Source organism: Rattus norvegicus, chromosome 10 (genome assembly GCF_036323735.1).
Source record: "Rattus norvegicus strain BN/NHsdMcwi chromosome 10, GRCr8, whole genome shotgun sequence".
Classification (NCBI taxonomy): Eukaryota; Metazoa; Chordata; class Mammalia; order Rodentia; family Muridae; genus Rattus; species Rattus norvegicus.
The window spans coordinates 1,459,933-1,472,826 of NC_086028.1; the positions used below are offsets into that span (position 1 = coordinate 1,459,933).

At 46.0% G+C, this 12,894-nt stretch overlaps 1 protein-coding gene across 1 annotated transcript in view; it reads left to right on the plus strand.

The window, feature by feature from the left end:
* The first annotated feature begins 2,213 nt into the window (after positions 1–2,213).
* Positions 2,214–12,894, plus strand: part of Ercc4l1 (excision repair cross-complementing rodent repair deficiency, complementation group 4-like 1) — a 38,264-nt gene continuing 27,583 nt past the window's right edge. Inside the window, exons 1-2 of the mRNA XM_063270016.1 lie at positions 2,214–2,553; positions 12,272–12,467. Coding sequence (XP_063126086.1) covers positions 2,265–2,553; positions 12,272–12,467 — 485 coding nt within the window. The 5' untranslated portion in view covers positions 2,214–2,264. The remainder of the gene's footprint in view (positions 2,554–12,271; positions 12,468–12,894) is intronic.

A 12,894-nucleotide genomic window follows, 5' to 3' on the forward strand; every position in this document is an offset into this window, starting at 1 on the left:
TTGTTTGTTTTTCTGTTTGTTTGTTTGTTTGTTTTGATAAGCCGGGAGCTTCATCTTCAAAGTTCAGTGTGATCAAAATAAGAAAAGCTTGTGCATCTCTTTCCCATTAATGCTATGACAAAGCACCCCAAACCGAGGATTTTAAAAATAACACAAATGCAATGGCTTCCCGGTCTAGGCACCAGAAAGGCACAATGGGTTGGTGATGGTGGCTGGGTTACTTCTTGACATTCCAAGGGAGAACCAAGGTGTTCCTCTGCTACTCAAGGCTGTTTTCCTGGTCCCTTCTACTTCACTCTGGCCTTAGTTTTCCCTTCACAGTCTCCTTGGAAGCTAACTCCCCTGCCTTCCCTTTACCCCTAAGCACATCTTTATAAAATATTGGGCACACCTGGATAATCCAATATCACTTCTCCATCAAAAGAGTTTAGCTTAATCACATCTATGAAGTCTCCCTTGCCATGAAAAATAATAGGTTCTGGGAGTTCAGTGTGGGCATCTTTGGGGTTGCATTGCTCTACCTGCCACAGCCTGGGGGGACTCTGGTATAAAGATCAGCACTGTGACCCACACACCCACCTCTGAATGTGTGCTGGGTGCCTATGTACTGCACCCTGAACTAAGCCTAAGAAACGCGCCATCCCAGCCTGTCCCCTTGCCTGATTATATAACCTGCTTGCTGAACTCAGGCATTATCTCCTGGCTCTCAGGAATGCTGCATGGAAGCCACCTGCAGGCATCTTTGTCCACTTCAGGAAGATTCAGGAATTGTTATATGCCGTTCTCATTGTGACTAAGCGTAAGGAAAACGCTGGAGAAAGCCAAGGAGGGAGGAAAAACAGATCTGCTCTCAGACAGCTGACATGGAGAATGGCGGACAAGAAGGCAACGTAATGAGGGTTGTGCAGATTCAAATAAATGTGGTGACCTTTTTACCCCACTAATCATCCACTCCAGAAATAAATGTGGTGTCCTTTTTACCTCACTAATCATCACTCCAGAAATGCACCGTGAGGGCTTGGTGAACTTTTGTATAAATGCAGCTAGTGAAATGCTGTAGAATGCTGGTGGGGAGGAGTGGGAGTCAACTAAATGTTCTCAAGGAAGTAACTACACAAGCATATGCCTCTACATTACAGAAAACCCAGCCACATAAAGGCCTTTAAAAGACGATTACATCAGAGATTTGAGAAGTATTAGTGACAGACTCAGGATCTACCACTAAGGTCCCCATCTCTAGCTCAAGCTGGCCTTGAATTTACTCCAGCATGTGGGGATAGCATGTCCCACCTGGTAAGCCAAAACTTGGGTTTCGAATCTTGGTTGTTTATTATTTCATAAAGAGGGGTGTGTGTGTGTGTGTGTGTGTGTGTGTGTGTGTGTGTGTGTGTGTGTGCGAGGGTGCAACGACACGGTGCATGGGGGCACTAAAAAGTATAGATTTCACGTTGTTAACCATGGCTGCTCCTGAGTTTTTATTTTGCCTTCATTTGTTATGGGCTGACAATGAAGGGGAATAGGGGATTCTGAGAGAGAATGTCTCCTAGATTGCTTACCTGGGTTTTTGTTTTTTTGTTTTTGTTTGTTTGTTTGTTTGTTTGTTTGTTTTTAAGTAGTTACAAACGTGACCCAAGATGTCCCTCTAGTGGAAGGTGGAACGAGGCTGTAACTGGCACCTGAGTGCGGCTTTGTAAAATATCTTATTGTATTCCAGCCCTTTGCAAATAAGAAACTGAAACTCATAAGGTATTATGCTTATTCAAAATTTTCAAGGTGAGGGAGGGAATACCTGTAAAAGTAGAGACTAAACCTGCACGCTAAAAAAACAGTGTCAATTCTGGATGCACTTGGAATACTGACAGCTAACATTTTGAACTGTCGGTATAAGAGGATCACGTGGATTAGATTTCTCAGTTTGTATTTTGTTAGTTTATGTCTAGGTCCAGAGAACTAAGGGATGGGGAACCCCGACACCCTAACGCTTTTGGTACCTCTCGGCTGAGTTCAACTAGATCCGCCCTCTGGCTCGGACACATTCGGGCCACACTTGTCCCCCCTCGGCTCTTCTTCGGCTACAATCGGCAGGCTGTCCTCTTGAACTTGGCTCCCTTCGGCCACATCCGGCCTACTCTCAGAGTTGGCGTTTGCAGCCACCTCTGTTCCAAGCTCCTCCCACCTTCGCTTCCCTGCTCTGCGTTCGGCCAGCGCTCGGCTCGACTCGGCTCTTTCCGTCAACGCGCGGCCGCGGTCCCGGAAGGGCGCCCATGGAGCGGGGTCTGCCGGGCGAACGCCAGAGTATGGCGCCTCTGTTGGAGTACGAGAGGCAGCAGGTGCTGGAACTGCTCGACAGCGACGGGCTGGTGGTGTGCGCCCGCGGGCTCGGCGCCGACCGGTTACTCTACCTTTTCCTGCGGCTTCACTGCCACCCTGCCTGCCTGGTGCTGGTGCTCAACACGCAGCCTGCCGAGGAGGTGCGACCGAGGGATGGGTGGACCGGAGGGTTTGGGGGACATCGGAGCCGAGATTGGTGCGGCAGGAACGTGAAGCTATACGGTTGCAGGGACCCCGAAACCTGCAGGTCTCAAACAGGGCAACAAAAGGAATGAATTAAGATCCCTAGGGGGAGATGCGAGACACCTACACAGTTCCAGGTCGCTGCGGAGGAGGGAAGGGAACCCCAGGGAAGTCCAAGTGACTGCCACGACATGGGAGGGCATTGAGTGAAGGTGCTTGAAGGAGATCCTGGACTCTGACACTGCGGGATGACTCTGCCAAGTATGGAACACATCCCAAAGAAGTCTTGGGTTCCTCAGTTGACATGGGAGAGCGTTGAATAGAGGTCCTTGAGGGAAATACGGAGCCAAGACACAGTTCGAAGACACTGGGAAAAAGGGTCCCACACACTCCCTAACACTAAATAAGAGAGGGACGACTAGGCTACACATTGAGGTAGAGGAGTGGAATGGATTGCACTACAAAGGAGAGAAGGTATCGGAATCTGTGTAGGAATAGCGTCTGGATTTGAAGTTGGATATTAAGTGTGTTTGGGGGACAGAGTGTGGCCCCTAAAAGGGCAATGGTGGGGATGACAGGGTCTCTGAGAGTGATTAGAAAGTGGAAAGGGGGGGGGGGTTTGGGGATTTAGCTCAGTGGTAGAGCGCTTGCCTAGGAAGCGCAAGGCCCTGGGTTCGGTCCCCAGCTCCGGAAAAAAAAGAACAACAACAACAAAAAAGAAATTGAAAAGGGAGATCTTGAGGTTGCACAAAAGAAGAGGGACTAGGGAAATAAGGGGGTGGGGGAAGACTGGAAGTTAAAGCTAGGGGAGCGATTAATCTGGGTTAAGGTGAACTGGTGATCCTGAGGACAATGGAATGAGTCCTGCTTTGATGGGGACATTGAGAAATGGGGACTTAGCCTAGCATGATAAATCCGACGATCCCCTAGGTATATTGGCCAGGAAGAAAATGTCAGCTGAGAACAGTCACCTTTAAAGGCTGAGGCCCTGTTGGTTGCCCCTAGGAATCTCCAGTGCTTGGCAAGGGACTTCATGCAATGTAAGATGCCCGGAAAAGTGGCGTTGGACTGAGAGACTAACGGGCCATTGCGTCTATGGACATTCTGAGGTCGCTCCAGGAAGCATCAATTCTGATGCATTGTCTGCAGAGAGGAATCCCTTGTCTCACCCGGCTTCGGCCGGAAGTGGTTTCTAGGTAGTAGAAAACTTTTAAGGCTGGAGAGATGGCTCAGTGGTTAAGAGCACTGACTGCTCTTCCAGAGGTCCTGAGTTCAATTCCCAGCAACCACATGGTGGCTCACAACCATCTGTAATGGGATCCAGTGCCCTCTTCTGGTGTATCTGAAGATAGCTACAGTGTACTCATATATAATAAATGAATAAATCTTTATAAAAAAAAAAAAGAAAACTTCTAACCCAAGATTTTAAAAGGTTCTGTGGCTTGGTGTTGAAATGGAAATAATGACGGAAGCACAGTTATTTCTTAAATAAACTCCAAAGCACAACTTAAGCTTACCAAACTTAATTAAAGTGACCCGATTGGCTGATGGGTTGTATATTCTCTGTGATGCTCGGGAGCTCTGAGAACCGAGACCTCATTTTAAATCCCTGCAGCCTGTTTTAAAAGTGCCCTGCCCTGTACCAAGCAGCTTACTAATGAGTTTAATTTGATTCAGGAGTACTTTATCAATCAGTTGAAGACAGAAGGAGTCAAACACCTTAAAGTAAAAAATGTTAAATATCTCAATTAGACATTGACCTCTTGATATAACCCAGAGACTAGTAAACACAGCTGTTTGGGCCTAATGCCACTATTAACACGGCTCACTGTTTGACGGTTGGCTGGTTTTTATAAGTAAGAGACCTCCAAAATGAGGAAGAAAAGTACAGAACTAGACAGTCGTTTAGTATATCCTGAGTATTGTGCACAGTGCACATAATTGTACATATTGTATGCTGTGTGACCACTGGCACAGTGGCACATTTGTTTTAGGTATTTCTAATTTTTATTTTTTATGTTTAGAGACGTTTTGCCTGCGCACATGACTGCACCACATGTGTCTGGTACCTAAGAGGTCAGAAGAGGTTAGACTCCTGGATAGTTGTCCTGGGAATCAAGCCTGGGTCCTCTGAGAGAATAAATGATTGTAGCCACTGAACCCCCTTTCTGGCCACAGTATTTGTATTTGCATACAAACCCAGAAAGGGCCGTGCTCTGACAGAGGTGTACCCTGGAACATGGTACACCTTCTGCTCTGTTTTAACCTTGTGGCTCACTGCAGGTTGAAGCATCATGATACAGTGTGTGATTGGATGTAAGCTGTGGCCCATTGTTTTCCAGCCTGACTTCCGGTAATGTTGTAGTTGACAGACATTTGCCTTTTGGGTATAGCCAGACTTGATGTGTTTATCAATACTTTTCTAATAAATTTAAGTAAATTTGCTTTCCTTCCTTTTCCCATGATTTAAATTAAACTGAATAGTTACTCAATACTTCAGAGGGGAAAGGTAGGAGATAATTTCAGCCAGGGGTAGTGTAGAAACAACTGACTTTCACTATCATTTGTCCCTTCAGAAATCTCTGACTGGCCTGGAGCTAATATAAGAGCCCTGCCAGGCTGCCATTAAACTGCCCCGTGCCTCTCTACCCAGAGCACGCAGAGCACTACATTGCACTTGCCTGTGTATGTCTGGCTCGCCCATAAGCTTCGTTCCAGGAAGCACTTGTTCATCCCAGACTCAATAACCAGGATATGTGACTCACCCATATTTAACGGCTCCCGTTGAGTTGCGTGTCCAGTGCTCAGTGTCCGGTGCTTAGCAATGAGTGTTCAGATGGCAGGAAACAGATTCATACACACACTTCCCATTGTGTGCACCTAATTGGCTGAATCAGGTTTTGTCATTCATGTCAAGCATTTTTTATTGTCTTAGACAGTGTCTTGAGCATCATCACAGCCAGCTAACACTCCACTCAAACAAGATCCTTTTTGAAGGAAGGTCCAAATGAAGATCTCCTGAACTTCATTTTTCTCATTTTTTTTTTTTATTGAAAATAGATTTCTTCTCTCATATAATATATCCCAACCACAATTTCTCCTCCTTCCATTCCTCCTAGTGGCTCCCCCAGATCCACTCCTTCTCTGTTTCTTCTTCAGGAAAAAGAAAGACAACAAACAGTACAAAATAAGACACACTGAGACAAGGCAGAAACCCTCTCCTATCAAGGCTGGACAAGACAGCCGGGTAGGAGGAAAAGAGTCTCCAGGGCAGGCAAAGGAATCAGAGACACCCCCACTCCCACTGTTAGGAGTCCCATAAAAATGCCAAGCTAAGATCTATAACACATATGTAGAAGGCCTGTATGTATATTAAGCACCCATGGAGACCTCATGCTTGCTGTTTCAGTGTCTGTGAGCCCACATAAGCCATGTTCTCCTGGTGTCCTCCATCTCCTCTGACTGCTACAGTCTTTCTTCACCCTCTTCCATGGGGTTTCCCAATCTCCAAGGGGAAACCTCCAATTTAGACTCTTTCTCCTCGTGTCTGTCTGTGGGTCTCTCTCGTCACTTCCGTCTGCTGCCTGAAGAAGCCTTTCTGATAACAACCGGACAAGGCACTATTCTCTGCATATAGCACCATGTCATTAGGAATCATTTCATTGATCTTTTTTTTTTTTAAGACAATCATACTTGGTTCTTACCCCTAAGTCTCTGGGTTATCTAGTCTCTGGTTTCTGGCCATCCAATCAATGTAGGGCAAGGGCTCACCTTCATGGGGTGGGCCTCAGCTTAAGTCAGACATTGATCACTCCCACAAGTTCTGCACCACCATTGCCCCAGAACATCTTGCAGGCAGGGAGATTGAAGGTGGAGGACGTTATGGCTGGCTTGGTGTCTGAGATTCTCTCAGTAGCCTGCAGAGTACCTTCTTGGGCTAGAGAGACTAGAATGTAGAGGTGGAGGATCCAAGCCCACACCAGCCTGACCTCTCTACACTCAATGAGCTGTGTGGAAGTTGTCCTCAGCCAGGGAACCCTGCCTACAGCTGACAGTTCTCAGAGGGTGGCCTTCTAACATCAGTCTGGGTTTTTAGAGATCTCCACCAGATGTTCTCAGCAACTTAACCAAGGCAACCTTGCCTGGCTTCAAAGTAAGGCCAGTTCAGACCAGTGTTCTCTATTTCTAGAAGTCACTAGGAGCACCCTCATAGATTGCAGAAAGTTTCCATAGCACCAGGTTTCCACACCATCCCCCAGTTCCAGCTTCTCTCCCTGCATTCTCTCCCTCCATCCCCCACCCATCCCACTCCTATTCCCCTTCTGCCCCCAGTCACAGAATCTATTCTATTTCCCCTTCCCAAGGAGATCTATGCTTCACTCTGTATTCTTCCTTGCCTCTGTCTGTGAATTACAGCTTGCTTGTTTACTTAACAGTTAATATCCACTCGTAAGTGAATACAGACCATGTTTGTCTTTCTGGATCTGACTTACTTCAGCCAGGATGATTTTTTTTTCCTAGTTGGATCCATTTGCCTGTAAATGTACCACATTTTCTTTCAGTTAAGATAGTTCCCAGTTTCTGTCTATTCTGAATAAAGTCTCAGTGAACACAGTTGAAAAGTCTCCTTGTGAGTGGTAGCTAGAGCTGGGTCTTGAGGTAGATCAGTTCCAGCTTTCTGAGGAACCGTCATATTGATTTCTACAGTAACTTTACAAGTTTGCACTCCCACCAACAGTGCAGGAGTCTTCCACCTAATTCACACTCTCGCTAGCGTGAGCTGTCACTTCTATTTTTGATCTTAACCACTATGATAGAATGGAGATCTCAGAGTTGTTTGATTCGCATTTCCCTAGTGGCTAAAGATGTTGAACACGAACATGCTTTAAATGCTTCTCAGCCATTTGAGATTCCTCTATTGAGAATTCTCTGTTTAGATCTGTACCCTATTTTTTTTTTCTTTTCTTTTTTTCGGAGCTGGGGACCGAACCCAGGGTCTTGCGCTTGCTAGGCAAGCGCTCTACCACTGAGCTAAATCCCCAACCCCCCCCTATTTTTTTTAATGGATTGTTTTGTTTAGTATCTGGTTTCTTGACTTCTTTATGTATTTTGGATATTAGATCTCTATCAAGTCTGGGGTAGGTAAAAATCTTCCCATTGCATAGGTTGTCTCTCTGTCCTATTGACTGTTTTTCTGAAATTGACAAAGTTGAGTCCATCCTGGGTCACATGCTATCCCGTCTCACAAGGAACTCCTACAGCACTAATACCACCCCACACTCACCCTGCTCAGATGCTGTTCTTACAAGGACCCCATGGAGGCTTCAGCAGGAAGCATGTGGTTTAGAATTTCTTTCTGTGTCTACCCTGTTTCTGGGTGACCTCAGTCGGGTTGCTTCACCTTCCCCGTTTTTTAATCTTAAAATAATACCTCCATGAAATGAAAATGCAGAATTCTCTGAGCATGCCTGCAGGGGCAAGCCAGCCTCTGGGGACATTCCATAACCAAATCATAATGTCAGATGGGCCAGGGTGACCCAGCCTCTGAAGGCCTATCTGAGCCTGTATCAAAGCCTGCACCTGGGGTTAGGGTTAGCACTCTCCTTTCTCCTGGATTCTGAAACAATGCAGCCCTTTTAGAGCATGTTGTCCTAATTTGAGACTCACCTGTAGTTTGAAAGTTCAGTTTTATTGTTTTCAATTTTATGTGATATTTCTGTTGTGTGTGGTATGCACGTGTATATGTGTGAGTGTTTGCACCTGTGCACACACATGGGTCAGAGGAAGATACTGGGTGTCCTGCTCTGTCACTCCCCATCTTATTCCCTGGGGACAGGGCTTTTCTCCCACTGAACTTGGAGGCAGGCTGGCAGCTAGCTACCAGCCTCTCCTACAGCTCTGGTTGCCATGCACAAGGTGGCCATGTTTCTGTCTCTGTCTCCTACAGATCTGGAGTTGCCAGCATGCACAGGGCAGCTGCGCTTGGCTTTCTGTAAGGGTGCTGAGGGTTTGAACTCAGGTCCTGTGTAAATGTTTCAACACAAGCTAACCAAGTGTGGCCGGCCTGTGGAGTCCTTCAGAAAGCCAAATGTTTTCTGACCAGAGAGTATGTCATGTGTTCTGGAGTGCTTGGAAGGTCTTTGTCCGTAAACTTGTAAATGAATTTTTACATTTTTGCTAGGTAGTTAGTGAGAGTAAAATTTAGTGCCAGCTACTTTGGTCCAGAATTTCAAACTAAAGTAAGGCCAGAGACCATCCTTGGCCTGGAGAGGGGGTTCTGGGGGAGGGGGTGTCTGGGAGGAAACAAACGACTGGAAGTCAAATCCTAGGCGCGCGCTCTCTCTCTCTCTCTCTCTCTCTCTCGCTCTGTGTTCTGTTCATCTTTGGATAGTTCATCTCTATCATAGGAGTCTTTTATTTTACATATCAATCCAATCATTTGCTCCAGGTTCCCTTTGATTATCCCTTGAACCAGCATCCCAGGACCCCAGCCCTTTGATTCTTTGGAGACAACAAGAACTTTTTTTTTTTAACATTGCAAAAGAATTCAGAGGTCTGCTGGCCTCTTAAGCACAGACAATAAGCTAGCTGGGTGAGATCCCACCCTGAAATTACCATTTCTATCACTCCTGGGCCTGTAGTAGATAATTCTGGTGCCTGGTGCCTTCGTGGCTTCTTCCCTGGCTTTGACCATTTATGTTCCCAGATGAAAAATGATATACACAGCCTTTGGATTTTTCAATAGCCTTAGGCAGCACAATAGCTGAGCAGCTGCCTCCCCTCCGTGTTAGAATCTACTTTCCTGTGTTCCACCTGGGCTGCTCTTAGCTCCAGTTGGCCCTTAGCCCATGGCAGCTCTCCTTCTCCCTCCTGCAGTTCTTCTTACATGATGGCGTCTTCTTTCTCCTCTCCTCTGGTGGTGCCTTCTCTCTAAGCCCTTAAAGCCTAACCCTACCAATTTCTCTTCTGCCCAGCTGTTGGCTATTGACATCTTTATTCACCAATTACAATTAACTAGGGGCAGCATCACTCTCTTCCTTGGGACAAACAGTTTGGGGGGCCCCAAATTAGCATTAGAATACAAGCAGATTAGGCCAACGCACTACAGGGCCTAACCTTTCTCTGTCCCTGGTCAACTCTGTCTGCTTTCATAAGCATAAACAAAAACTTTCAGCTGGGTGGGATCTCCTGTGATCCCTACTCCCTAAGTCTCATTATCTCCTTTGTTGAGGTGTTGTCTTTTATTGTTTACTGTAATGCTAAGTGCTGGCCTCCACGATTTGGGATCTGCACATAGTCTGAGGGACTCTGCCCTGAGTTAATTCTGATTGGTAACTAAAGATGCCAACAGCCAATAGCTAGAAGGGTTTCCTGGGTTAGAGACCATGAAAAAGGTGCCCAGAGGGCCAAGAGAATGTAACCCAGAGGGTTGCCCAATTGGGTTTATTGATGAGAAAATAGATTCTAACATCATGGAGGCTGGACAGCTGCCCAGCTATTGTGCTGCTCAAGGCATATTAAATATAAAGGCTGTGTGTGTGTGTTTCATCCAGGAACATAAATGGTTAAAGGTGGGAAGGAATCCCATGTCTGGGTTTTTAAATTTTTTTACATTTCTTCCTTAGTATCTTTCTGACAAGCTGGCTCACAGCACAGCTGCTTTTGTTCCTTTAGATTCATGAAGCTCCTCTTAATTCATATTGTAGTCTTATATTTTGCATAGTTCAGAAATTATATATTTTTGAACTCATGTTTTTAGAGTTTTTTCCCACAGCCTTAAGGGTTATCGTGAAGGTCCCAGCATTTACCATTTTGCTGAGACATTAGCCACACCTTTGCCCCCACCCCACTACTGTCTCTGATTATTATGTAGTCACAAATGTTAACAGGGAAAACATTCCTTGAAGAAGGAAAGTAAAAAATGTTCATTATTATACAAACAAGCCTTAGCCCACAGTGGCCATCGACACTCACCCACGCTTGCTGGCCTTGTCCCAGGGGCAGGAACCATGTCATTCCAAGGTCATGCTGGACCAGCAAAGTAATACACCGTACCATAAGTTATTGAATGGCAGAAAGGAACTGTATTGGCGTGTTATTTTCAGGACCCTGTGAGTGAGGCAGGCAGGTCCAAAAACCAATGCATGTGTGTGCGTGGACATGCCGATGTAAAGACTGAGAATCCTTATGGAATGATGAGTTTGACAGAAATGACATCCGTCCCCTGTTATAACTCATGCTTCTCTCTAGATTGTCACTAAACACACTGTATTAAATGAGTCAAAAACATGGCTCAGTGAGTAAAGGCACTTTGCCTGACCCAGGTTCCATCGCCAGCATGCACGTGGTGTAAGGGGAGAACAGACTCCTAGAAGTTGTCCTGTAACTGCCACTCTGCATGCCCTGCCTCCCTCACATGTGCACACACAATAAAGAAAGAAATGGAATAGAATGGTAGTATGTTAAAGCTCCCCTGTTTAGCATCTGATATTTAAAATTAGGAAACACGTATAATTATTACCTTTTCTGTGTGTGCATGTATTTGTGTGTGCTCTCATGTAAGTAGATGTGTGCATGTGTGTGGAGACCCAAAACTTGCCATCAGATGTCCCAGTCTGTGTCTGCTTTATTTACTGAGGCAGGGTCAGTAGCTCCCTGGTACAGGTGGCCCACAGCCGCCTGGCTGTTACGTGGGTTCTAGGGGTACAAGCTCAGTCATCACTGCTGTGGTTAGTTCTTTAGCCTCTGAGGCACCTCCTCAGCCCTTGTTCTTGTTTTTTAGATTCAGGGACATTGTACCATTCAGGCCACAAAAGCCACATAATGCCAGGCCTGGTGATGCCTGCTCATAATCCCAGTACTCAGGAGGCTGAGGCAAGAGGATCGTGAGTTTAATTAAGGCCAACTAGGTTAAATATCATGTGCCTGCCTCTATAAACAAAACAAAATGTTGTGTTAAGTTTGATCACTAAAGGTTTTTGTTTTAAATGTTGTAATTTAGCTCTTTGTTGACTGTATCCTCAAAGCTGACTTCATCTAATGGGATGCAGATGCTATCCAGACTTGTTAAAATGAAGTTATTTTATGTAGTTATCTGTTCACATAGTGGGCCATTCAAGACCCATGCTCTCTGTCACTCCCTCAGCCTGCCCCCTTGTGGTCCAGACACTCATGTTCCCAGTGGCTTGGGAGACTCACTCCCTCACTTCACCTCCCTTGTGCACACTCTTCACTGAAGCTAAAACACAGACTGCCTCTTGTGCTGGTCGGTTTGTGTCCTCTTGTCACAAGTTAGGGTCATTGAGAGGAGTGGCCTCCGCAAGATTGGGCTATAAGCAGACATATAGGACATTGTCTTAATTAGTGATTGATGAAGGAGTGCCCTGCCCATTGTGGGTGAGGCCATCCCTGGGCTGTGGTCCTGGGCTCTATAAGAAACAGGCTGAGCACCCCCCCATGGCCTCTGCTCCTGGCTCCAGGATCCTGCCCTGCTTGAGTTCCTGCCCTCACTGCCTTTGATGATGAACTCTGATGTGAAGTGTAAGCAGAAAAAACCCTTTCCTCCCCAACTTGCTTTTGGTCATGGTGTTACATCACAGCAGTGGTGACCTTGGCTAGGACACCACCCCTGAATAGGAAACCACAGGGTTACTACTGCAATCTATAAATCCCCTTTCCCCGTCTATCTATATATGGAGAGATTCATCCTATACATTCTGTTACCCTAGAGAGCCCTGACTAATACAACCCCCAACAGGCATCCTCGTGTACAGAGCACACAGGATCATTGAGTCTTGCCAGGAAGCCTTCATTCTGCGCCTCTTCCGCCAGAAAAACAAACTCGGCTTCATCAAAGCTTTCACCGACAACGCTGTTGCCTTTGACACTGGCTTTTGTCACGTGGAAAGAGTGATGAGGAACCTTTTCATGAAGAAGCTCTACCTGTGGCCAAGGTAATGACGTACATCATGGGGCATGCTCCATGAGCAGAAGGGCCTTAACTGAGTTGCATTTTAATGCAGTTGACAGTACAGTGTAAAATATGCTATCCAGTCTCTAAGGAAGTCCTCTTCCTCTTCTTCCTCTTCTTCTTCCTCTCCCTCCCCCTCCTCCTCCTCCTCCTCCTCTTCTTTAAACACACTTGTGTGTGTGTTTCAATTTTATGAAGACTACTAGTTGTATAATTATTCTTTTAATTGTTTCCTATTTCAGAACTAAAAGCCACCCATAAATGGTAAATGTTTTGGTGGTGGAGGCCCAGTCAGGTCAGCTCTGCCATTAGAGGCACAAAAGCAGAACCAGCAGGATTGCTCAGGGGTACAGACACTTGCCTGAGTTCAATCCCCGGGAACCACATGGAAGGAGAGAACTGACCATGGG